The 24,518-nt window shown below is 42.6% G+C and overlaps 1 protein-coding gene across 10 annotated transcripts in view; it reads right to left on the bottom strand.

Annotated features, from left to right (window-relative positions):
* ADAT1 (adenosine deaminase tRNA specific 1) overlaps nt 1-24,518 on the bottom strand; it is a 47,129-nt gene that overhangs the window by 16,429 nt on the left and 6,182 nt on the right. For 4 of the 10 annotated variants that reach the window (XM_065925042.1, XM_065925045.1, XM_065925041.1 and 1 more), the window contains 4 exons: nt 19,612-20,215; nt 17,729-17,874; nt 17,127-17,226; nt 6,607-6,693 (listed from right to left, as the gene is read on the bottom strand). In XM_065925042.1, the coding sequence (XP_065781114.1) occupies nt 6,607-6,693; nt 17,127-17,226; nt 17,729-17,874; nt 19,612-20,215 (937 nt within the window). Of the gene's footprint in view, nt 1-1,784; nt 5,699-6,606; nt 6,694-10,267; nt 15,513-17,126; nt 17,227-17,728; nt 17,875-19,611; nt 20,216-24,518 lie in introns of those variants that run through there. The other 6 variants (XM_065925048.1, XM_065925049.1, XM_065925047.1 and 3 more) reach the window with 5 other exon arrangements.

Genomic DNA, 24,518 nt, shown 5'->3' on the forward strand with positions numbered 1-24,518 from the left:
GGCAAGAGCCATCAGTGTGAAGGGACCGGCAGGGTCCGGGCGGGGAAAGCGGGCTTGGGACTGGCTAGCTCCAGGAGGGGCAGTCTCTCCAGGGTCAGCAAAGCAAAGATGTCAGATGTCAGAGACACCAGGAGCGTCGGCAAGTGAGGACAACCAGAAGCTTGTACAGACCCTCTTCCCCATGTGCCTTTCTCTTTGCCAACTTGCACTGTAACAAATGGTAACTCTGAGGACAATAGCTTTTCTGAGTTCTGTGAGTCTGTCTACTGCCTCAATCTAAGGGTGGTCTTGGGGACCTCAAGCCACAGCTGCTAAAACCATTCTGTGAAAGGGTGAGAGGTAGATCATGCTGGTACCACTGAACTCTGATCAGTCACTGAAAGCGGGACAGCCTGATGTCATGTTCCCCCAGGTTAATATAATGTAACAGAAGGGTGCAGAATCTCCTGGGAAGAACTGAACTTGGCCGTAATCAAGCCTCTCCATGTAACCACAGATTTATAGGAAATATGAGGGGGAGAGAAACTGGTTATCAACACTGGAGGAAATAAGCAGCCAAATCCTGGATGGGAGAGAGTCTACCGGACAAATGACCCATTTGTTATGGACATAAAAAGGAGAGTGAACTGCTAGAGACTAGTGACACAAAAGATACATCAATCCAATGCACTGTGTGGATGTTTGGATTCTAATTTGAACAAATCAGTAGTCAAAAGAGATTTTTGAGACAATAGGGGAAACTAAACACAGCCTGCATAATAGATATTAAAGAATGATTGTTAATTTTACTGGGTAGAATAGGATAGCTACAATTCAGTTTAAAATGTTTTAAGAAAAACGAAATTGGAGCAGAGTGTGGAAAAGATCAGGTAACAACAGCATACAGCTGATGGATGTTTGGTCTGGGTGATGGGTCCACTGTGCTTTTCTAGTTTTGAGTCTATTTAAAAATTTCTATAAGAAGTTTTTCTTTTTTTTTTACAGGTACTTAAAAATTAGAAGTAGTTATCAGTAAAAACACATGATCTAAATGTATGAAGTTTGAGAACCTGCCAATATTGCAGAGATATGATTTGAAGGCACAGGTGAGATTTGAAACTTGGGTTTTTAAGAGATTAAAGCAAAACCTAGGGAAGGGGGCTGTCTAAGCTCTCCTTCTGACTCTTGACAAAATAGGCAGAGTCCAAAGTGAAGACGCCTCTGGTGTCTAGCTTTCAGGGTTTCCTAGTCTCTGGTCTAAAGTCTAAATTGAGGGTACATTTTGTACACATGTGACAAACACCATAAATTTTAGGAAAGAATAGACACTAATTCCTTACATTCTCAAATAAACCTTTATCTTTGAAAACAGAATCTCATGAGAGTGATGCATAGTCTTCTGTGGATAAAAGCTTCTGCCAGTCGGAGTGTCTTAACTACTCTCATTTCGTAGGATTTGGGGCCAGGTCAGGCAAAGGACTGATTAAAGCAGCATGTGGGAAGTCTGGCCTTTGGTAGTGAGGTTTTTGTATTTGCACCCAGCTAAAAGGATTCCTCATAGAATAAGGTTCAAGGATAGCTCAACATGAAAACCTTGTGGGGGAATTCCTGGTGGTCAAGTTGCTAGGACGCGACGGTCTCACTGCGTGGCCTGGGTTCAGTTCCTGACTGGGGAAGTAAGCGTCCAGAAGCCACGCAGCTCCCCGCCCCGCCCCCACCTGAAGCAACAATGATAACAAGGCAAAAAAAGAGACCTTATGTATTACTTCTGCAATTAAAAAACATTAAGAACATATGTTCACAAGCAAACCTGTACGAATGTTTACGGCAGCAATACTGGCAATAGCCAAAAAGTAGAAATAACCTAAAAGTCCATCAGTTGATGATTAGATAACAAAATGTGGTATATCCATAGAACTGAATGTGATTTTTACCCCATAAACAGGAATAAAGTAGTGAATGATGTTACCAATTCACATTACAACATTATGAGTCTTAGAACATCATGTTAAATGAAAGAAGCCAGTCACAAAAGACCACATATTGTATGATTTCATTTATATAAAATGTTCAGAATAGGCAAATCCATACAGACACAATATTGACTGCTGCTTCCCTGGGGTTAGTGGGGGTCTTAAGGGGATGTGAGGAGCGGCTGCTGATGGGTACTGTACTGGGTCAGATAGCACCCCCCACCCCCAGTTTAGAACAAAAATGTTCTAAGATCGATTGTGGTGATTTTGCACATCTTTGTGGATATACTAAAAATCACTAAACTGTACATTTTAAACGGGTGAATTTTTTGGTATGTGAATGACATCTCAATAAAGCCATTATTAAAAATATTTAAAGCTCTAAAGAAATACTAAAGAGCCAACAAGGTCCTTGAGTAATCCCAACATGGACAGCTTCCACTTCCAGTCAGTATATTAGAGTGTGAAGAGGTTGAGAGTTAAATACTAGATGTTAGTAAAAACAGGCCTGGTTTCTAGGTGTGCTGCTGAGTTGCTATAGGGACTTTTGTTTGGCCTTTTAGACAGAACTCTTTCCAATGAAAGTCACAGAAAACGGAGTCAAACGAGCTGACTCAAAATAACAAGAGCAATTTATGTCACATCATTGAAGTCCAGAGTGGGCACTAGTTTCAGGCATCCAGACAAGGTCATGAGAGCCTTCATCCTCTGGGCTGTTTCACTCATCACCTTCCTTCTCCAGCTGGTTGGCTGTCCAGTGGGCAAAGGCAGCCCCAGGCAGTCCTAGGTTACCTGGTGCTTACAGCTCCCAATATGAGAAGAAAGGGCATCTTTCCTGATGCCCTGGTGTTCGTTCCAGGACTGTTCAGTGTTGGCTCACACTTCTGGAGTCAAAGAGGAGAGTTTGCTTCACCTCAGTCTCAGGGATAAAGCAGGAAAGGATGATTCTTCAAAGGAAGCAAGGCTGGGTATACAAAATACATGTCCATTATGACAGGTAAAGCTCTAAAATTTGCAGAGATTCAAACGTCATCTCAGACCAATAAATACCTGCTGAATCAATGAGGAACACATGAAGTGGAGCTGGTGCAGAGTACTTTTATAGCATCACATTCCAAATTCTTAAGAGAAGAAATGAAATACAGGACACACACCAAGGTCATTAGCAAGATGCTATTTTAAGAGAGCTACTTCAGTCAAGAACTGATATTGTTCAGTTGCCAAGTTGTGTCCAACTCTGCAATCCCATGGAATGCAGCACACCAGGCCTCCCTATCCCTCACCATCTCTCAGAATTTGTCCAAGTTCATGTCTATTGAACTGGTGATGCCATCCGACCACCTCATCCTGTTGCCCTCTTTCCCTTCTGCCTTCAGTCTTTCCCAGCATCAAGGTCTTTTCCAATGAGTCAGTGCTTCACATCAGGTGGCCAAAGTACTGGAGCTTTGGCCTCAGCATCAGTCCTTCCAATGAATATTCAGGACTGATCTCCTTTAGGATTGACTGGTTTGATCTCTTTGCTGTCCAAGGGACTCTCAAGAGTCTTCTCCAGCATCACAGTTTGAAAGCATAGTTCAATCAGGTATAGATTGTTTCATGTCCAAAATTCCATCCGACACAGAAGAGATCTATCGCTCTGGTAGATGTAAGTCTTTTTTCCTGATCAGCCACAAGAAAATCTAAGGCCTGTTTAGCATGTAGGAAGACGGTAGTCCAGGATGAACGAATGGAAAACAACTCGTTGCTCACGTAAACTGGTGATAATCTGGGGGATTTCTGATCCAGGATCCAAACGCCTGCTTCCGGAGTGCGCTCCAGGCCTGCTGGTAAGTGGATGCAGCCTCCTTGTAGTCTTGGTACGTCGCCAGCTTCCGCGCCCTAATGCACACACGCCACCGAGCACACACATTCTCACTGGACAGCTCACCACTGTGGCCAGCAAGACACCTCAGTGACTGGCCAGACACATTTATTACAAGACACTTAGGAACGGAAGGATTCTGTTATGCTGTCCTAGAGTGACTCTTAGCTCCTTTGTAGGAAAGTCACTACAAAACAACATGGGATTAAAACAGGTAAAAATAAACAGAATGCTAGTCTGTTTTTTTTTCTTCCCTTTTTTCGGTCCTGGTGGAATCAGATAAAAAAGAATAACTATCTACTACTTGGTTTAAAGTTTTCTACGTGGCTATAATCTTCCCTGCTAGGATCGAGCCGTTAGAAACTTCTCAACTGCGTTTTCCCAAAGTACTTTTCACCTTAGTCATATTCTCCTGAGTAATGAAAGCCAACACCCTTCCTAAATCCTTCAGTGTCTCTGACTGCTGAAGAAAGGCTAATGTGCTGAGTAATGTCTTACTTACACCCAGATAAAAAGATTTTCTTGAGACCAAGATTTTTTCCTTTGCTCAGACTTGAGTCAGGCTTCTCAAAGTCCTCTTCTTGACCCAACCCTGACCTTGAACTATGTCCTTGTCATCTCATAGTTGAAGAAACTGAGGCTCATATCTCATTGATTCAGGTTTTACCCTGCTTCTACTCTTTCGTTCTTTGCCAAGATCTTAGGAGACCCAAGTTGTTTCTTCACTCACTACAGCACAGAGCCGAACTGCTAATTGTAGCAGACACTGATTCTAATCCTTTGATCAATTTCCCACAGCTTTTCGGTGGTTAATGGATGGGAGCTACATGCATGACAATGTTAAACTTGACCTGAGCCCTCAGTTCCTAAAACAAGAGATGGTTAAGAAACCTCCCTTCTATATTTATGTGTTGTGGGAAATGGCAGACTGGAAAGAACCACCTTTCTTCATTACTTAGACTCATGGATGTCCCCCTGGTTTACCTGTGACAAGGCCAGACATAGACCCTTCAAACACCCGTTCTTTGTCTCTTACTGATTGGCTGAACTGTTTGTACCCACTGACAAAATCTAGTCAACATGCCTGCTAATTTGACCAAATATTAATTACCAGTCATGCTTCTCTCCCTCCTGCAGACCCCTGAACTTTGAGCCACTCTGCCTGAGCCAGCGTAGGCAGGTTTAACAACCCTTTCTTTTAACAGCCCCTCCCGAGGACCAACACTTCCTATTCAATGGTCCCGTCACACTACCTGCTCACCCCACTCCCCCATTTTCAGCTCTAACTTTGCTTAGACAGAACTTCTCCTTTGCACCTGCTCTTCGAGAGGCTTACAGACCTTAAGATTGTGATGCTCTTGCTACTGCATTAGTCCTTCTCCGCCTACTCTAACAGGCCCTGTCTCTTCTTGTAACAAAGCCTTCAAATGAAGTCTCTCCTAAGTCCAGATTTGTTTTTAACGCATAGAACATTTAGCAACCTACCCAGCTCCAATCTGATTGACTCTTCCAGACAAGAAACAAGCAAACTGACCATGGATGACTGGAGGGCATCGACACTGACTGCAGGATACATGATGAAAACAGGTAGCAGCCTCTTCATATGGAAGTGTCTAGCTACTCCTTGACTTCCCCACTGTTCTATAAAAAAGAATTTGGCTGGTCTTTGTTGCCAGTTCTTGGGAGGGAACCTCTAAACTTTCAGAACTTCCTTGATGATACAGGTGTCTTTGTAATTCATGGTGCACCCCTCGGATCTCAACTTTTTGCTTGACGAGGTGACTCATGGTGGGCCCTAGATAGTTTCAGGATGGGCTGGCTGTGGCTGAAAGATCAACCATGAGATCAGAAAGCTGGGGGCCTGAGTCATCTGATATCTGACATCCTGGGGTGGGGAGAGAAGGTAGAGATTGAGTTCAGTCACATCGTGTGGCCAGTGATTCCATAACTCATGCTTGATGACGAAACCCCAATAAACACTCTGGGCACTAAAACATGCGTCAGGCTCCTCGTTGGTGACAGACAGTGACATGCTGGGTGGGTGGTGCATCCTGGGGACACAGCAGTAGCAGGTTGGATACCTCTGCAAACCTTGCCCTATGTGTCCTTTCTTTTATCTGGTCCTTATTTGTATCTTTTACAATAAAAGGCAATTGAAAGTATGGTGCTTTCCTGAGTTCTGTGAGTTTTTCTAGTGATTACTGAACCTGAGGGGGTAGTTGGAACCTGAGTTTGTAGTCAGTTGGTCAGAAGTGTAAGTGGCTTTGGGGCCCCCTAGAATGCAGCTGGTGCTACCAAGTGAGGTCAGTTTTTGGGGACTGTGCCCTTACCCAGTGAGATTTGGCCTAACTCTGTTAGCATCTGAATTCCACCCACCCACCTGCTCATGTGTTTGGAAAGTAATTTAAGTTAACGAGCTTTAGTTCACAGCCACTGATTGAACAAAAGAAAAAGAGAATAATATTCCCAACAGAATACACTGACACCTCAGCATTCACATTTTCACAGCGCTCTCCATCTGGAGGTGGAATAAAGCAGGACCTGGGTTGGGTCAGGCCCCAATTCTGCGCACAGGCTCTGTGACTCTGTCCCACCAACTCTGCACCCGTCACATCTCAGATCACACACACGTCTGTCTGCAGCTGGGGCTATGGGGGCTGAAGAGCATGCGGTCAGTACTAAGTAGTCACTGGCCTACTGAAACACCATTCCTGCCAAAACTTCCTGCCATTCAAAAGCAGAAGTGAAAGAGAAGTCCTCCTAAATATGAAAAATGTAGGTCAATGACATCACCTGAGTGAGTCTGGCCACTTGTCCTCTGAAATACTGCTTAGCAGCTTCTGGAATGATCTAAAGAGCTCTACTTTGCTGATTCGGGATCTGTTTGAAAAAAGAAGATCAAGAGGATTTATTAAGTGTTTAATATGCATCAGGCTGCCATCAAAGATACTGGGCTTCACATGGTATTTTTCTAGGTCTGAATGTCCTGAGTCCCTGTTTTCACCAATGCTTGGCAAGAAAAATCCAGACCTGAGAGTCTGATTAGGTTGAGACCCAAAAATGATTCTCATTTCATAAACGTTATCAGCAGTGAAATCATCAAGGTGACAGACTGACATGGGCTAAAGGCAGAGAGAATTACTAAACTCTGCCCCCAAGGATGCCCATCAGCTGTTATTTGGCTACCTCCTTTCGAGGGAGCTGGCCCCTTGGGTAACACTGCTTACAAGACATTGAAAGTTTGTTTCAGAGACCTGAGTATTGCTCCCTGTATGAACTGTGGTTATAAAGTCCATTCACGCAGGCACCTGAGGAAGAATCTCTAGATTCCTCCTATGGGCATTATAGTCCTTGGGAGGTGAATTCTTTGCTTCTGAATCAAGCTTCATAATGGTCATAGTTTGAAGTGGTGAAGGAAGTCACTGTGAATTCCTTAACAGTTCCTTGGGTCTTTTTGGTTTTGCCCATTCATAACAGCTGGGGCCTAGATTGTATGTGCCTCCTTCCTTTCCCTCATATACACAATTCATGGGCTGATTTAGAAGTTGGGAAGCATGGCGTGTGCCAACAACGTACAGTCTTATTGCACATACCATATCCCTCTCCATCCTTGAGAATCGTACCATCAGCTGAGACAGAGGCCATTGTTGGCATATATGGGACAGGGAGCCGTACAGTCTGCTGAAAAGCTCCCTTGCCTGGCTGGGACCTGGCCCACTGGAGACACCAGTGCTTAAAGGGGAACCTGAGTCGGCACATGCCACTCTGGGCCTCATCTGTGCTGGGGTGGCTGCCGGCAGTAGGAACACGAAGCTGCGTTTTGTTTGTGGCTGTGCTGTGCTGCACAGCTTGTCAGATCTCAGTTCTCCGACCAGGGATCGAACCCAGGCCCGCAGCAGTGAAGTGAAGGGAAAGGTGCTCAGTTGTGTCCGACTCTGTGATCCCATGGACTATTCAGTCCGTGGAATTCTCCAGGTCAGAATACTGGAGCGGGTAGCCTTCCCCTTCTCCAGGAGATCTTCCCAAGCCAGGGATCGAACCCAGGTCTCCTGCATTGCAGGTAGATTCTTCACCAGCTGAGCTACAAGGGAAGCCAGAGTCCTAATCACTGGACCTCCAGGGAAGTAGGCTGCTTTAACATGAAAAAAAAAAAAACAACCAAAAAACGAATGGATCTCATTAATAGACCAAAGGAGAAATGTAATGTGAGGAAAATATGTACAGAAAACGCATTTGTTAGAATTCAACATCCACTGACTGATTTAAAACCTTTTAGCAAACTAGGACTAGGAAAGATAGTATTTAAATTCATAAAGGGTATCTATAATAATCCTACAGTTGATATATGTTCTTAAAATCAAGAATGATACAGGGATACTTGCTATCATTGCTTTTATCCAACGCTATACAGAAGGTCTGGCCAGTAAGACAAGAAATAAAATGAATAAAGATTGAAAAGCAAAAACTGAAGACATTATTCAGAGATGATTGTGATATTGTCAGTTCTGGTTAGCACAGTAAGTGAGGAAAAAAAAAAATAAAAGGAGTGGCAACTTGAAAAAGAAATACTATTTGCAAAAGATAGTCTACATTAAAAAATTTTAAAAGAATTCATACATATATTAGTAGAATAATAAGAGTTAGCAATGTTGCTGGGTACATTTATTGTAAGAGAGAAATAAACAAAATAGAAATTGATTGCAGTAGCAATGGCCAGAAAATGAAATAAAGGAAATGACTTAAAGCAATCTCTGAATGTGATTCTTGCCTCCTGGAATTCATGCCCTTATGCAATGCCATCCCACGTTGAATAGGGCTGCCACCAGTAACTATTAGAAGACTGGGTTGGAGTATGACTTCTGAAGCTACCCATAAAAGACTGTGGCTTCTGCCCTGCTCTCTTGGGATGCATGCTCTTGGCGGGCGGGAAGGAGGGGTATCCAGCCATCACACTGCAAAGATGAATACTTGGAGCATTATGGAGAGACCCAAGTTGAGAGGAACTGAGATCTCCTGCCAACAGCAGCCAGCTCTGACCTGGCAGTCACATGAGTGAGCCACTGGGAACGGGATCCCCCAGCCCCAGTCAAGCTTCCGATGACTGCAATCCTGGCTGACATGAGAGAGTGCAACCTCACGAGCCCCTGAGTCAGAAGTATCCAGCTAAGCTCCTCCCGAATTCCTGAGCCACAGAGACTGTGAAATAACGTTCATTGTTGTTTTCGGCCACTAAGGTATTCTCCCCCACCCCGCCATGGGGTGAGGGTGTAATCTGTCATACAGCAACAGAAAACTAATACAACATCAAGAAATAAATCTAGTAAAAGATGTGAAAATTATAAAACTTTACTGAAATACATATAAGAAGACCTAAATAAGTGAACATTCAAAACTATTTTAAATGTGGGGCATAACTGCCAATTTGGCACCAGCATTATATAGAGAGATAAACACCATATTCCTGGTTTGAAGACTTGACAAGATGTCAAATCTCCCCAAATTGATCTTTAGATTTAAAGTCTAAGAAAAACTGAGACACTCTTGAAAGACAAAGCAAGGGGACTTTACCCCTAACAGATATCATCTTTTTAGAAAGCTATGGTAATTAAGAGTATGGTTTTGGTGCAGGGAGAAATAGATTAATGGAATAGAATAGAATGCCCAGAAAGAGACATACATATACATACCCATAAAATATTCCAAGTTTGATATGTGTTCACTTAAAACACAGATTTCAATAAAATTACTATAGTTTCTTTTTCTATAAAGAAAATGAGTTTCTCTGACAGGGAGCTTGTACTGTATGAGAGCCTTTTATATATAACCATGTATTGGTTCACTGCAGGTGGACCAGAAAGATGTCAGATAAGTGAAATTCCTGTAGCTCAAAGTGCTCATATTTTTTCCACTCAATTAATAAAGTGGGCTGGTAGAGCTAATAAGGAGCTGTAGCTAAAGCTGCCACTAAGTAAGAACTGTCAGATCGAAATACCAATCCCCTGAAACTGAACTTAAATTACAGAACTAAAATACAGGGCAAGTGTTTATATGATTGCATTAGAACTGAAAATTATTACTCAAGAACAAATTAACCTGTTCAGTATTAGTGAAAATATATCCAAAGGGTGGTCACCAAAGGCAACTTCATTTTTTTTTTCATTTTTTTCATCCACTAGTTTAAGTGTGAATAATGCTGACTAATTCATCCTGATTATAGACAATTAAGAAATTAATTTTAGCCAAGCCTCACAGCTTCACATAATATTTTGCCTAGTTCATTCACTGGTATACCAACTAGCTAGATCAACCTAACACTTAAAGACTTGTAAGAAACAATTAAATGTGGATGCTTTGAATATGGATTTCAGGTGCTGATGTTATTCTCCTGTAACAGAACCAGGGCACTTTAGAGAGAAATGATTCTACATACTGGAGCAGGGAAGCAGGGAAAAATCTCATCCAGGACAAGGAAATGAGGCTGTCTGGCAGCTCCCTGTGCTTTCTAGGCCTAAAGAGAGAGAATGAAGTTTATATAGCTAACAGAAACATACTAAGAGTAAAGCCAGAAGTTCATGACCCTCAAAAAAGGGAAGATTTAGAAATTTTTTTCAGATAATTAGTACTATATCACAGTTGGTTTTACCCAGTTAAAAACAAACATTATTTATGCTTTATTGCATGTATGCTTTCAGGTAGATAAGTTGATATGCTCACCGTTACCTAGGATCAAAGATTTCATTTCTAGATTTAAGAGTCTGCAACCATTTTTGGTGACATGACCACACATTTTCAGGAAGTCTAGAGAGTCTTACAGAGCCAACATTTCCACTGCCCACATCACCCAGAATCAGCAAAAGAGGAATACAAAAAATAAGCTAATATCTTGCCCCAGATGCTCATGTTTCCTTTGAAACACTGATGGGAGAGTCCATGAGAGCTTTGCTAAAAACCAGTGGCTTCTGATGTACAACTGTGAAAGAACATCTGGCTATATAATTACAGAACATTAATGAAATATGTCAAGGAATTTCATTTGCAAGAACAAGAAGCCTCAGCAATCAACCATGCCATGCTCTGTAGTCTGGAGAAGGGATCCACTCAAGGTTCATTAAAGAAACACATCACTTAAACCTCACAGGAAGGAGCCAGCTGGATTCACCAACACTGTGGTTAAATGTCAAGGGTTCTAGCGTCACCATGAGAAGCCATCAGTGATAGAGAGCTTAGCAGCTTTTTGAGAACAGATCTATAAATGTTTTCAATATTCTTCTCTCTGGGGTACCAAATGGTACTTTCTCTTAGGAATGCTTTTGGTCTAAGTCACCTCATGAGTAATGTTTAGGTGTTGTATCTATAAAGATAAATTGGGAATCTCTCCTTTGCTGGAAAAGATCTCCCTCCAGAGAAATAAGACCTTTCTCAAGACTTGTTCAACAACGGAACAGAGTGACTACACTAATAACTTCTCTGTCAAAGAGACTCATCCAACAATAACCATTAATGTCATCTGTGGAGCAGAGCCATCTTGGTGAGTATTAGATGTTATGTTCCAATAAACCCTAGTTCCTTTTAGCAGTGAAGATTACTTTCTTAGATATTAATGTCTCCCTGGTGAGTTGGTCAACATTGCTGATTGGTGCATCAAAGAGCTAGGAAAGCTATACATGCATACATAATTTTTTTTAAAGATCACACATTCACATTCAATCCAGGTCTATCTTTATTCTTACACACTTAGACACACTTTGTTTGTTTACTCTCTTATCCTTCTCTCTTATAATCCAATGAGCCATGTAATGATCTCTCCAGGATGCTGTGGTAGCTCATGTGGGATGGGAAGAGGATATGCCTCTTCACAGCAAAGATAATTTAAAAGGATTTGCCACTTTGGGGCAAACAGTAAAATTAAGCTTCTGGAAAATGAGGGTCCTTTACCTGATTCCTGTTATTATCTCCTTATTTGCAATAAACACAAAGACTTAAATACTACCTTTTCAAGTGTTTGCTGGCCATCATAGAGATAGCCAACAAACACATGAAAAAATTGCTCAACATCATTAATTACTAGAGAGATGCAAATCAAAATTACAATGAGGTGACACCTCACACCAATCAGAATGGCCATCAACAAAAAATCTACAAGCAATAAATGCTGGAGAGGATGTGGAAAAAAGGGAACCCTCCTATACTATTGGTGCGAATGTAAGTTGATATAGTCACTAAGGAGAATAGTTTAGAGGTTTCTCAAAAAACTGAAAGCAGGACAACCATATGATCTAGCAATCCTACTCCTGGGCATATAGCCAGAGAAAACCATAATTCAAAAAGACACACACACCCCAATGTTCACTGCAGCACTATTTACAACAGCCAGGACATGGAAGCAATCTAAATGTTCATCGACAGAGGAATGGATAAAGATGTGTACATATATATAATGGAGCATTACTCAGCCATAAAAAGGAATGAAATGGTGCTATCTGCAGAGACATAGATAGACTAAGAAACTGTCATACAGAGTGAAGTAAGTCAGAAAGAGAAAAACAAATATTGTATGATACTGCTTATATATGGAATCTAGAAGAATGGTACAGATGAGTTTATCTGCAAACCAGAAATAAAGACACAGATATAGAGAAAACAAACTTATGTATCCCGAGGGAGGGAAGGGAGGTGTCAAATGAATTGGGAGATTGAGATTGACATATATACACTACTATGTATAAAGATGGAGAAGGAAATGGCAGCCCACTCCAGTATTCTTGTCTGGGAAATCCCAAGGACAGAGGAGCCTGGTGGGCTACAGTCCATGGGGACACAGAAGAGATGGCCGTGACTGAGCAGCTAAACAACAAACATATGAAGTGATGCGATCCTACTGTCCAGCGCAGGACTCTCCTCAGTGCTCTGTGGCCACCTCAACGGGAAGGAGGCTGAAAAAGAGGGAATGCTCGCTTACCTATAGCTGATTCACTTTGCTGTACAGCAGAAATGAACACAAAATTGAAAACTGTACTCCAATAAAAATTAATTTTAAAAAGGTATAAAAAATATTACCTTGAGTGTTGCACTAGAATTTTAAGTGTTTCTAACACCCCAGTCTTGAGTTCGTATTCCAGATCGTGGAGAGCACTTGGGAATGGTCCCAGGAGAGCACTTGGGGATGAAAAGTGAGAAAACCCACTCTCCCCTGCAGTGGTCAGTCTCTAGAATTAAAGCAACTGATTCTTTCGAATGTAACATGCAGCTTCATTTGATAACTGAAGGGGAAATCTATCTTAAAAGATGTCTACTGAAAGCCCTGCACCATGTTAGAGGCACTCTTCCTCACTTAATTTTCACATTCCTGGGTGATAGATACTCAGAGTTACCCTTGTTTTATTGTTGGGGAAATTGGGGCTCAGAGAGGTAAAGTAATTTCCTCAATTACTGGGGGAAAAAGGAGCCTGGAATTAAACATCAGTCTCTTGAACTGCAGAGCTTCTGCTCTTTCCACCATGAACTTCCTTCTGTATGAAGTCTGCCTTCTAAATGGAGAGACATCCATAATACGACAGAAGCCTCAGTCAGATTGCCTTCTCCAGTATCCTCATCTTACAGATACGAACATACTGAGGCCCTCACATGTCTTACAGATATAAACACACTGAGACATTACTTTGCCGACAAAGGTCTGTCTAGTGAAACCTATGGTTTTTCTGGTAGTCATGTATGGATGTCAGAGTTGGACCATAAAGAAAGCTGAGTGCTGAAGAATTGATGCTTCTGAACTATGGTGTTGGAGAAGGCTCTTGAGAGCCCCTTGGACTGCAAGGAGATCCAACCAGTACATCATAAAGGAAATTAGTCCTGAATATTCATTGGAAGGACTGATACTGAAGCTGAAGCTCCAATACTTTGGCCACCTGATGAGAAGAACTGACTCACTGGAAAAGACCCTGACGCTGAACGCAGAAGGGGATGACAGGGGATGAGATGGTTGGATGGCATCACCGACTCAATGGATACGAGTCTGAGAAAGCTCCAGGAATTGGTGAAGGACAGAGAAGCCTGGCGTGCTGCAGTCCATGGGGTCACAAAGGGTCAGACAAGACTGAGCAACTGAACTGAACTGAACTGAGGCCCAGAGAGCTAATGGACTTGTCCAAAGACACCTGGGTAACTGGAGACAGAGCCAGGGTGGGAACACAGGCACTCCCAATCACACAGAAAACACTGACATATTGGGACAAGCTGGAAAACAGCACTTTGGGAATCTGGAGAAAAGATGGTAATTCTGAGCCAGAAAGCAGTGGTAAGGCAAGTTTTTAAGGTAAAAGATGGTGTGGGTTCACAATGAAGAGCATTTAGACCTCAGCAAAACAACAAACTAAAGCCACAGGCAGGTGGGTGGGGCCAGTATGGGCTGATGCTAGGTGTCACTGACTGCAAAGGCAGAACTCAGCAGGAAGTGTGGTTCCTGTCCCTCCTGACCTGCTCTGCACACACATCCTGGTCTGTGGTTAAGGGCTGATCCCCTGAGAGATGCAGATTTTGGCCTGAAGCTGGGAGGTCCTTGAGAAAACTTGCAAAAAAACTCTATCCCTAAAAACAAAACAACAACAACAGCAGCAATTTTGTAAATACTACTCAATTCAATAGCTTAGGCCACCAAGAGACAGGCCAGATCTCTTGAATAGGAGTCTGAACCCTTGTTAGTGTTTGTGAAAAAAAAGAAACTTTTTTTAAAAAGTCTGAAACAATGTAAGTTATTATTGTTTCTGTTGAGAGAGACAAATAAGCATGTCAAAAAGAAAAGAAACAAATCCACCTGTGAACTCTCATTACAATACAACTCTATGCTGCTAAGTCACGTCAGTCTTGTCGACTCTGTGCGACCCCATAGATGGCAGCCCACCAGGCTCCCGTCCCTGGGATTCTCCAGGCAAGAATATTGGAGTGGGTTGCCATTTTCTTCTCCAGTGCATGAAAGTGAAAAGTGAAAGTGAAGTTGCTCAGTCGTGTCCGTCTGTTAGTGACCCCAGGTACTGCAGCCCACCAGGTTCCTCCATCCACAGGATTTCCCAGGCAAGAGTACTGGAGTGGGTTGCCATTGCCTTCTCCCACAACTCTTTATAAGGGGGCATAAAAAAGACACGGAAGAGCCACTTAAAGTGAAAAGAACTACTTTTAAACTGTGGGAGTCTGACAACAGTCACTCAGCAGCAGCTCAGTCAAGACAGATGGAAAGACCTTGATGGAGAGGCTACTAGCCCACAGCCCCACCCTCCCTTGGGTTACTGCAGACCCTCTGTGGTTCACTGGGAGTGAAAAGCAGAGTGGCCAAGATGAACATTTAACAAAAGAAGAACCAATAAGGCAGAACCTCCAAACACATACGCATGATATCCAAGTCTTATGTCCAGCAGATCACATGCTCCACATTTCAATAAAAGTCAATTTGAAGATGCAAAGTCTTGTATTTAGGGTACTCTTCTTGCCAGTCTAATCACTGTGAAGCTTCATAAATGATTCTTGGGTTCCAGCCTTGTTCTATAAAACCAGAATCTCTCGTGGTTAAGACCCAAGAAAGTGTTCTTTCCAAATCTTCCAGGGCAAAGAAGAAGGCTGAACATTGAAGAATTGATGCTTTCGAACTGTGGTGTTACAGACGACTCCCGAGAGTCCCCTGGACTTCAAGGAGATCCAACCAGTCAATCCTAAAAAAAAACAACCCTGAATATTCATTGGAAGGACTGCTACTGAAGTTGAAGCTCCAATACTTTGGCCACCTGATGGGAAAAGCTGATTCACTGGAAACGACCCTGATGCTGGGAAAGATAGAAGGCAGGAGGAGAAGGGGGCCACAAGGATGAGATGGTTGGATGGGATCACCGACTCGATGGACACGACTCTGAGCAAGCTCCGGGAGATGGTGAAGGACAGGGAAGCTAGGTTTACTGCAGTCCATGGGGTCACAAAGGGTCAGACATGGCTGAGCAACTGAACAACAACAAGGGGAAAGAATAGCCTTTCCAAGAAATGATGCTGGGATAAAGACATCCACATGCAAAAGAATAAAGTTGGATCCCTACCTCATACCTTATAAAAACTAAATCAAATATATCAAAGTCCTAAATACAAAAGTTAAAACTACAAGAAGAAAATACTAGGTAAATATTTGTGCCCTTGGATTCGACTACAGATTTTTACATGACACTAAAAGCACACACCATGAAATATAAAAACAGATAAGACGAACTTCTTCAAAACAGAAAACTTTCCTGCTTTAAAGAACACTTTAAAAAAATGAAAGACAATCCACAGAATTAGAGAAAACATTTGAAATATGTATCTGATAAAGGGTTCATACCCAGAATATACAAAGAAATCTTGCAAATCAACCATAAAAAGACGAACTGATTTTAAAAGTGGGCAAAAGATCTGAATAGATATTTCTTTAAGGAAGATATACAATTGGCTATACAGGAAAAGATGCTCAACATCATTAGTGATTAGAGAAATGCAAATCAAATCCACAATGAAATAGAACTTCACATTCAATGGTTACAATCAAAGACAGATAAAAACAAGTGTTGGAAAGGATGTGGGATAATGAAATTCTCATATACTGCTGATGGAAGTCTAAAATGTTGCAGCTATTATGTAAAACAGTCTGGCAGTTCCTCCAAAGTTAAATATAAAGTTATCCCATGACCCAGCAATCCTACTCCAAGTATAGGCAAGAGAGTTGAAAACAAATATCCACCCAAGAGCTTGCATTCTGAATGTTCAGAGAAGAATTATTATTCAGAATACCCTCAAAGTAAAATAACCATCAATGGACCAGATTAAAAACCTGGTATACCCAGGGAATTCCCTGGCGGTCTGGTGGTTGGGACTCTGCATTTCCTTTTTTTTTTGGGACTCTGCATTTCCATTGCAGGGGCAAGGGTTTGATCCCTAGTCAGGGAACTGAGATCTTACAAGTTGTGTAGCCAAAAAATAAAAATTAAAAACACCAGCGCCCCCCTCCAAATTGGCATATCCATATGATGGAATGAAGGAGTGACACATGATACAACATGGATGAAGCCTGAAAACCTCATGCTTAAGTGAAAGAAGCCACATATTGTATGATTCCATGTAGAGAAAAGTCTAGAACAGGTAAATCCACAAAAACAGAAAGCAGACCTGTGGGCGCCAAGGGTGAGAGAACTGGAGGGCAGGGACTGCTCGTGGGCGTGGGGGCTCTTTCTGAGGGTATGGAAACATTCTGGCACCAGAGGGGGTGAGGTGTGAACACCTCTGCCTCCTGCCCCAGCACTCTGTACCTGGCCTGTGGGCGTCCGACTCCTTTCTTTGTTGTCCCCTGGGGAAAGCCATTGGCGGTGACATCCAGGGGCTGCTCAGGCACTGCACTCCAGCTGATGGCTGTGAAAAGGTAACATTCTGGGGTTAAAGCTATTCAGTTTTCCGTAAATGTCAGAGGTATTTTAGTAAGAATATTTCCCTACCACTGCAGACCCATGAGAGTTGGATATGATGTCAGAGACACTGGCTGTCACTCTGACGCCTGCCCTCCGGAGTACAAGAGTATAAAGTAGCTCATGATTCTTCATCGTCACCACCATCAGGGCTAACAATCGTTGGAACATTTATTATATGCTGGACACTCAGCAAATGCATGAAACAGAATTTCTCATTTATTCCTCATAACAACGCTGATAAATAAATGACAAATTCTTATCTGAAGATGAACAAATTGAGGCTAAGAGAGAACAAGTTGCCCAGGGTCACACAGCATGATCCTGACCAAGTGTGGGTGTCTCCTGAGCCCACGTTATTGACAACTTGTGTGGGAAACCGCTACCCCAGGCCACTCTACAGTCTGGGGACAAGTGACTCCAGAGCAAGTGGAACCTGGACCCCTCACCTGCCCCACAAGGAACAAGTCGGCCTGGGCTGTCAGCCTTTTTCGTCTGCACGGCACAGCGGCTCTGTTCAAACAGTAAATCTGACTGCTGTATTTTCACTTCTTGAACTCCAAAGCCTTCTGGTAGAGCTGAGACGTTCTGACACCTAAATATGAGGGAAAATGCATGAAATTTAGCTTACTCCTCGACAAAGAGAATATCTAGGGCTGTGCACCACATCACCACCCACGTCTCAGCAGGAGGCAAAAGCTTTAGAAGGTGTGTGCATGTGTTTATTTATTTATGGGGATGGTACAGGAGGTAGGGACAGAACAGAACTGAGATCCTCTGAACCTTACAAATGAGGGAAATTCACTCCCGTCACTCTGAAGGGAAGCCATGAACTTATCACCATTCCTCAGGGACTTCAGTAGCACCAAACTGTGTTCCTCGTATTGGGTTTGAAAGATTTGAAGACCTTAAGCAGAAATATTAACCTGTTGGCATCAGCTTCCTAAGGAGTCATTCAAATATACCAGAAACCATAATTATTCTGTAATATAAAACTTCAGTTTTTTCTTGTCTTGACTATTTCATACAAAGTAGATGCCAACATGAAGTGGATCTAGAACTGAGCAGACAGCGACTTAAAGTCTCAGAATCAAGAAACATGGAAAACAGAGAAAATGCCTTGGGCACCGTGCCTAGGACTGCCTTTTTCCCCCCTGAGCATCTTTACTGGTATGTTTATACACCATAAAATTCACCCACTTTAAGTTACAATTCAGTGTTTTCAGTCACAGACTTGTGCAGCAAGCACCAAAACCTAACACATCCGTCACCTCGAGAGAAATCCGAAGTCACTCCGTAACAGCAGCAGCTCCCCGTCTCCTTCTCCAGCCCCCGGCTCCCATCAATCTACCTTCTCTGGATGTGCCTGCTTTGGACATTTCAGTCCATGAGATCATACAACGTGTGGCTTCTTCCACTTGGCATAAGGTTTTCAAGCTTCATCTCTGTTGTGACATGTATCAGACTCCATCCCTTTTTGTGGCTGACTAACATTCCACTAAAGGGAGCTACCATCTTTTACTTATCTGTTTAGCAGCTGATGAACATTTGTGTTGTTTCAGTTTTATGGTATTATGACTAACGTTGCTCTGAACACTCGTGCACAGCATTTATGTAGATGTATGTCTTCATTCCTCTTGGGTATGTACCTGGAGTGGAATCAGTGGGACATATCCTGGCACTGCTCCCAAGAGCTGGCTTTAGGAGAGTGCATTTGACAAGAGCATCCAGGCTTTCCCAGCCCTGGCTGTATTCTGCTCTTGGTTACTATGGCAGTAATCAGGCGTGGCCACCCTTCTTTAGGGAGATCACACTTGGGTGGTCATCCTTCATCTTTTTTCTTTTAAAAAATTAACACTAATGTTTGAGTGTTCTTAAACATAACAATAGCAAACTATGCACACTGCAAAAAAAAAAGAAAGTAATCACAAAGAAGAAAAAAATCACCCATAATACCATAACTCAAAGGTAATCATATTAATACCTTGGTATATATCTTTCTATAATGTTTTTTTATATGGACATAATATACTTTAAGACTGAAAGGAACTCATCTTACCTTCTAAATTGCTGTTTAAACATTATGACCATTTTTCCATGTTTAATTCTCATCAGTATTAGTTGTAAAAAACAATCACAATCTTCTATAGCTGGCCATTTATGTGGTTTCCTTTTTTTTCTTAATTAGTGTACACAAAACTAATGTTTGAGCACCTTCTTAATCACTTCCTTAGGACAAATGCCTAACTTCTACGTCTGTATCTGTGTTCAAGGCCCCGTGGACACACTCCTGGACTGTTTCTGGCGGGACGGCTCCCTCCCCACCTCTCACCTCCCGATCAGCGCTCTCTGCATGGCCTCCTGGCTGCACGGGCACTTTCCAATGACCACAGCTGAAAGGTAGATGGGTTCTTCTAGGAAGTGCATCAGTAGTGCCCCCTGGCATCCGAGGACGTTCCACCGTGCCAGCTTGTCACTGCAGGACATGGAGCAAGTCCTGTCCCCCCGGCCTGGCTTCACTCGGAGCAGCCCCACCCGGTGATACGCAGTGCCAGGCTTCCTCGAGTCTCCAGCTCCTCCAGGCACACACTTGGCTCCAGTTCTATAAACGTCCACCACTCTGGCACCACTAGGGGTCATTCCAGTGACACTGGCCAGTTCCTCTGCCGTGAGATGAGAGTTGTTGATGTTTGGTGGATTTGGGCCCTTTTCCTGACTGCCAAAACTCTGACAGTGAGCTGTACCATCAGGAGTCCTGGGCTCCAGCCTCATTTTTTTAGTCACAGGACTCTCTGGGTCTTCACATTTCCTTTTATCTTCAGGAGCTTCTAGGTTATCATTAGTTTCTACTGAGGGGTTACAGGCCCAATCTCTACTGACAGGACAGCAAGGCTGATCTTCAAACTCAAGCATTGGAATGATGGAGGCATCCCCACCTGCAGGAGAAGAAATCCCTTAAACCAGTGGTTCCCAAAGCGAGGCCCCCGGACCAGCTGCATGAACATCCCTTGGGAACTTGTTAGAAATGCCAAATCCTGGGACCAATCCTGTAGACCTGTTGAATCAGAAACTCTGGAGGTGGTACCTAGCAGTCTGTTTTAACAAGCTCTCTATGTGATTCTGATACAACCTTGAGTTTGAGAATGACTGCCTTAAATGATAATACTCTTCTCCCAGCTGACCTGAGATGAATTAAGAACACTTGGCCAAATTTCCCGAATAACAATTCTCTGGTGTTCTCACTGATGACCCAGTGAGCTAGAATCTCTCAGTGGAAGAAGTCTCAAAAATTGAACCATTTAACAAAGATCCCAGGATGTTTTGGAAACACTAGATTAGACCAAGGTTTCTCAACCTCCACATGGACATTTGGGGCCAGATAATTCTTTGCCATAGGGGCTTGTTCTATATATTACAGGATGTTTAGCAGTCTCTCTGGTTTCTACCTACTAAATACTGATAGTACCCCTGAGTCTGATCATCAATAATGTCTGCAAATGCTGCCAAGTGTCCCTTGGGGATCAAAATTGTCCTGAGTTGGGGACCCCTGGTTTAGAATGAGCACGGTTTCCCACGTGCATTTTGTGGAGTGTTATCCCCAAGATGACTTGGAAGGTAGAAGTGAAGGGTTGATTTCATGGTTAAATAAGTTTGGCAAATAAAGCTCACAATTTCACCACCTCGCATATGCTCTCAGTAAAGACTTGCATAACTGGTATTTCCCTGTGCTGGTTTAGAGATTTCCGACTTACTCTGTGTTTACATGGAACCAAAGAAAACCAAAGGTCAGTAAAAAGCATAGCTTTCCCAAGAGAAGGGAGATTCTTCAAACACTAACCTAATGTGTACCACTTTTCTAAAGTGTGTAAATAATACATCTGTGGTCTATATAATCTAGGCAGTGGGAGAGACAAGAGATGCAGAAATGGGAGTGTTGCCAGAGAGGCTGGCTGGCAGGCTTCCAGAAACCTCACAAGGTGACAGGAACTTTGAAGAATTCCCCAGGGCCCACCTCCCACTCCGAAGGCTCAGAGATTTGATCCTGACCGATGTCTGAACTCAGGAGTCTGAGTCATGCTAACATAACTCAAATGTAAAAGTCTGAAGTAGCCAACCCAGGCACCAACTTCACAGTCAGTGATGAGGAATAAATGCCAAGTCAGTCAGTCAGTCACATTCTCTAGTGTTCTCTCTTCCCCGAGTGGGGACATCCCACTGTAAAAGATTGCCCATCACCCAGGGAGTTAGATCAGCGGTTCCAGATTTTGATTTCACAGACCAGTAAAATCTCCAGAAGATTTTAAGATCAATAGAGTGTTGTCAACTTTTTATTCCCTCAAGTAAGATCTTTAAAAAGCTTATTTATCATTATTTTAAAAATACATAAAAATCTCATAAGCTTAAAATGGAAAGAAATTAGCTTTTTGAAAAACTCCCTGAACAGTCCTGAGTTTCCTCATGTGACCACGGAGCGGTGCTCTCACAGAGCAGTACCAGCCTGTGGACCACTGATTTTCATCGTTTGATTAGGTGGTCAGGCTAGCTGTGATCCCCAGATATCTCTCTCCATGAGAATGCTACACCTGCTACTGGGACCAACCAGGCCCTGGCTGCTCAAAGTGTGATCCACAGGTCAGTACTACTGGCATCACCAGGGAGCTGGTTAGAAATGCAGGCCTCCAGATCCACTCCAGAGCTGCTCTATTTGAATGTTCAGTTTAACAAGATCTTGGGGTGCATGTTATATATATTACAGTTTGAGAAACACTGAGTTAAGAAACATCCTTTGGTCCTTGGGTGCCTTGGTCCAAAGGCATTGCTAAGAATAGAGTATGGATGAGCCCTGCCTCCCTCTGTATGTCATTTTATGTTCTCTCATAAAGCTATATTTTTTATTTGAATTATGATCTTTAGTTACTGTCTCTAAAGTGATTACCTATCTGCTCTAATAGCATGTGTTAGTTTTAAAGTTTAATACTCATGGGACAATCTTATATCCTTATTTCAAAATTTTGATGGTGAGGAAATTTTACTATCATCCCTGAGTTGTCTACAAGGGTAGAAATTATTCTCAATTTTCAAGACAGAAAAACAAAGGATAGAAATGACCCCACTGGCCAGGTCTGGTCTTCCTGCCTAATGCAACTACAGCACCCGAACATCTCCTTAAATTCATCAAAATCTACCTTAACTCACCATGACTGCCTATATCTCATGAAAAATGAAAGGTTAAGTGAGGGACTAGTCTTATTCACTGCTACATAACTGATGTCACACTTGCCTGACAAATAGTAGAAAATACGTGTTTAATGAAAAGGTGGCAAGAATACATAGAAGAACTGCACAAAAAAGATCTTCATGATGCAGATAACCACGATGGTGTGATCACTCACATAGAGTCAGACATCCTGGAGTGTGAGGTCAAGTGGGCCTTAGGAAGCATCACTACGAACAAGGCTAGTGGAGGTGATGGAATTTCAGTTGAGCTATTTCAAATCCTAGAAGATGATGCTGTTAAAGTGCTGCACTCAATATGCCAGCAAATTTGGAAAATGCAGCAGTGGCCACAGGACTGGAAAAGGTCAGTTTTCATTCTAATCCCAGAGAAAGGCAATGCCAAAGAATGCTCAAACTACCACACAATTGCACTCATCTCACTCGCTAGCAAAGTAATGTTCAAAATTCTTCATGCCAGGCTTCAACAGTATATGAACTGTGAATTTCCAGATGTTCAAGCTGGATTTAGAAAAGGCAGAGGAACCAGAGATCAAATTGCCAACACCCGTTGGATCATCGAAAAAGCAAGACAGTTCCAGAAAAACATCTGCTTTATTGACTATGTGAAAGCCTTTGAGTGTGTGGATCACAACAAACTGTGGAAAATTCTTCAAAAGATGGGAATACCAGACCACCTGACCTGCCTCCTAAGAAATCTGTATGCAGGTCAAGAAGCAACAGTTAGAACTGGATATGGAACAACAGACTGGTTCCAAATAGGAAAAGGAGTACGTCAAGGCTGTATATTGTCACTCTGCTTATTTAACTTATATGCGGAATACATCATGAGAAATGCTGGGCTGGAGGAAGCACAAGCTGGAATCAAGATTGTTGGGAGAAATATCAATAACCTCAGATACACAGATGACACCACCCTTATGGCAGAAAGTGAAGAAGAACTAAAGAGCCTCTTGATGAAAGTGAAAGAGGAGAGTGAAAAAGTTGGCTTAAAACTCAACATTCAGAAAACTAAGATCGTGGCATCTGGTCCCATCACCTGATGGCAAATAGATGGGTAAACAATGGAAACAGAGACTTTACTTTTCTGGGCTCCAAAATCACTGCAGATGGTGACTGCAGCCATGAAATTAAAAGATGCTTGCTCCCTGGAAGAAAAGATATGGCCAACCTAGACAGCATACTAAAAAGCAGAGACATTACTTTGCTAACAAAGGTCTGGCCAGTCAAAGCTATGGTTTTTCCAGTAGTCATGTATGGATGTGAGAGTTGGACTATAAAGAAAGCTGATCACCACAGAATTGATGCTTTTCAACTGTGGTGTTTGTTGGAGAAGGCTCTTCAGAATCCCTTGGACTGCAGGTAGACCCGACCAGTCAATTGTAAAGGAAGTCAATCCTGAATATTCATTGGAAGGACTGGTGCTGAAGCTGAAACTCTAATACTTTGGACACCTGATGAGAAGAACTGACTCACTGGCAAAGACCCTGATTTTGGGAAAGACTGAAGGCGGGAGGAGAAGGGGACGATAGAGGATGAGATGGTTGGATGGCGTAACTGACTCGATGGACATGAGTTTGAGTACACTCTGGGAGTTGGTGATGGACAGGGAGGCCTGGTGTGCTGCAGTCCATGGGGTCGCAAAGGGTTGGACATGACTAAGCGACTGAACTGATGTGTTTCATAAATGAATGAAATGAGTGTCAGGATAAATCACCACAGAACTCAGGCTTTGGACTTCAAAGCCCTATTGCTGGTTTTGGACCTTTAAGCTTCCTGACCATGATTGGGAACTGAGAACTGAATAATAGTAGGGTGACACTCCCTCCACTTTCCTTGGTGGAGAAGTGATCAGGCACACTGGGCTGTTCACAAAAAGGCACTGTCACTGGCTGTAACCATATGTTAGCTAAAGAGTTTTTTTTTTTTTTTTTTTTTTTTTGAGAAACATACACACGGATAAGACAACAATAAGGAAGTAAAGATGAATGTAACATGAATCCA

Source organism: Muntiacus reevesi, chromosome 2, assembly GCF_963930625.1.
Source record: "Muntiacus reevesi chromosome 2, mMunRee1.1, whole genome shotgun sequence".
Classification (NCBI taxonomy): Eukaryota; Metazoa; Chordata; class Mammalia; order Artiodactyla; family Cervidae; genus Muntiacus; species Muntiacus reevesi.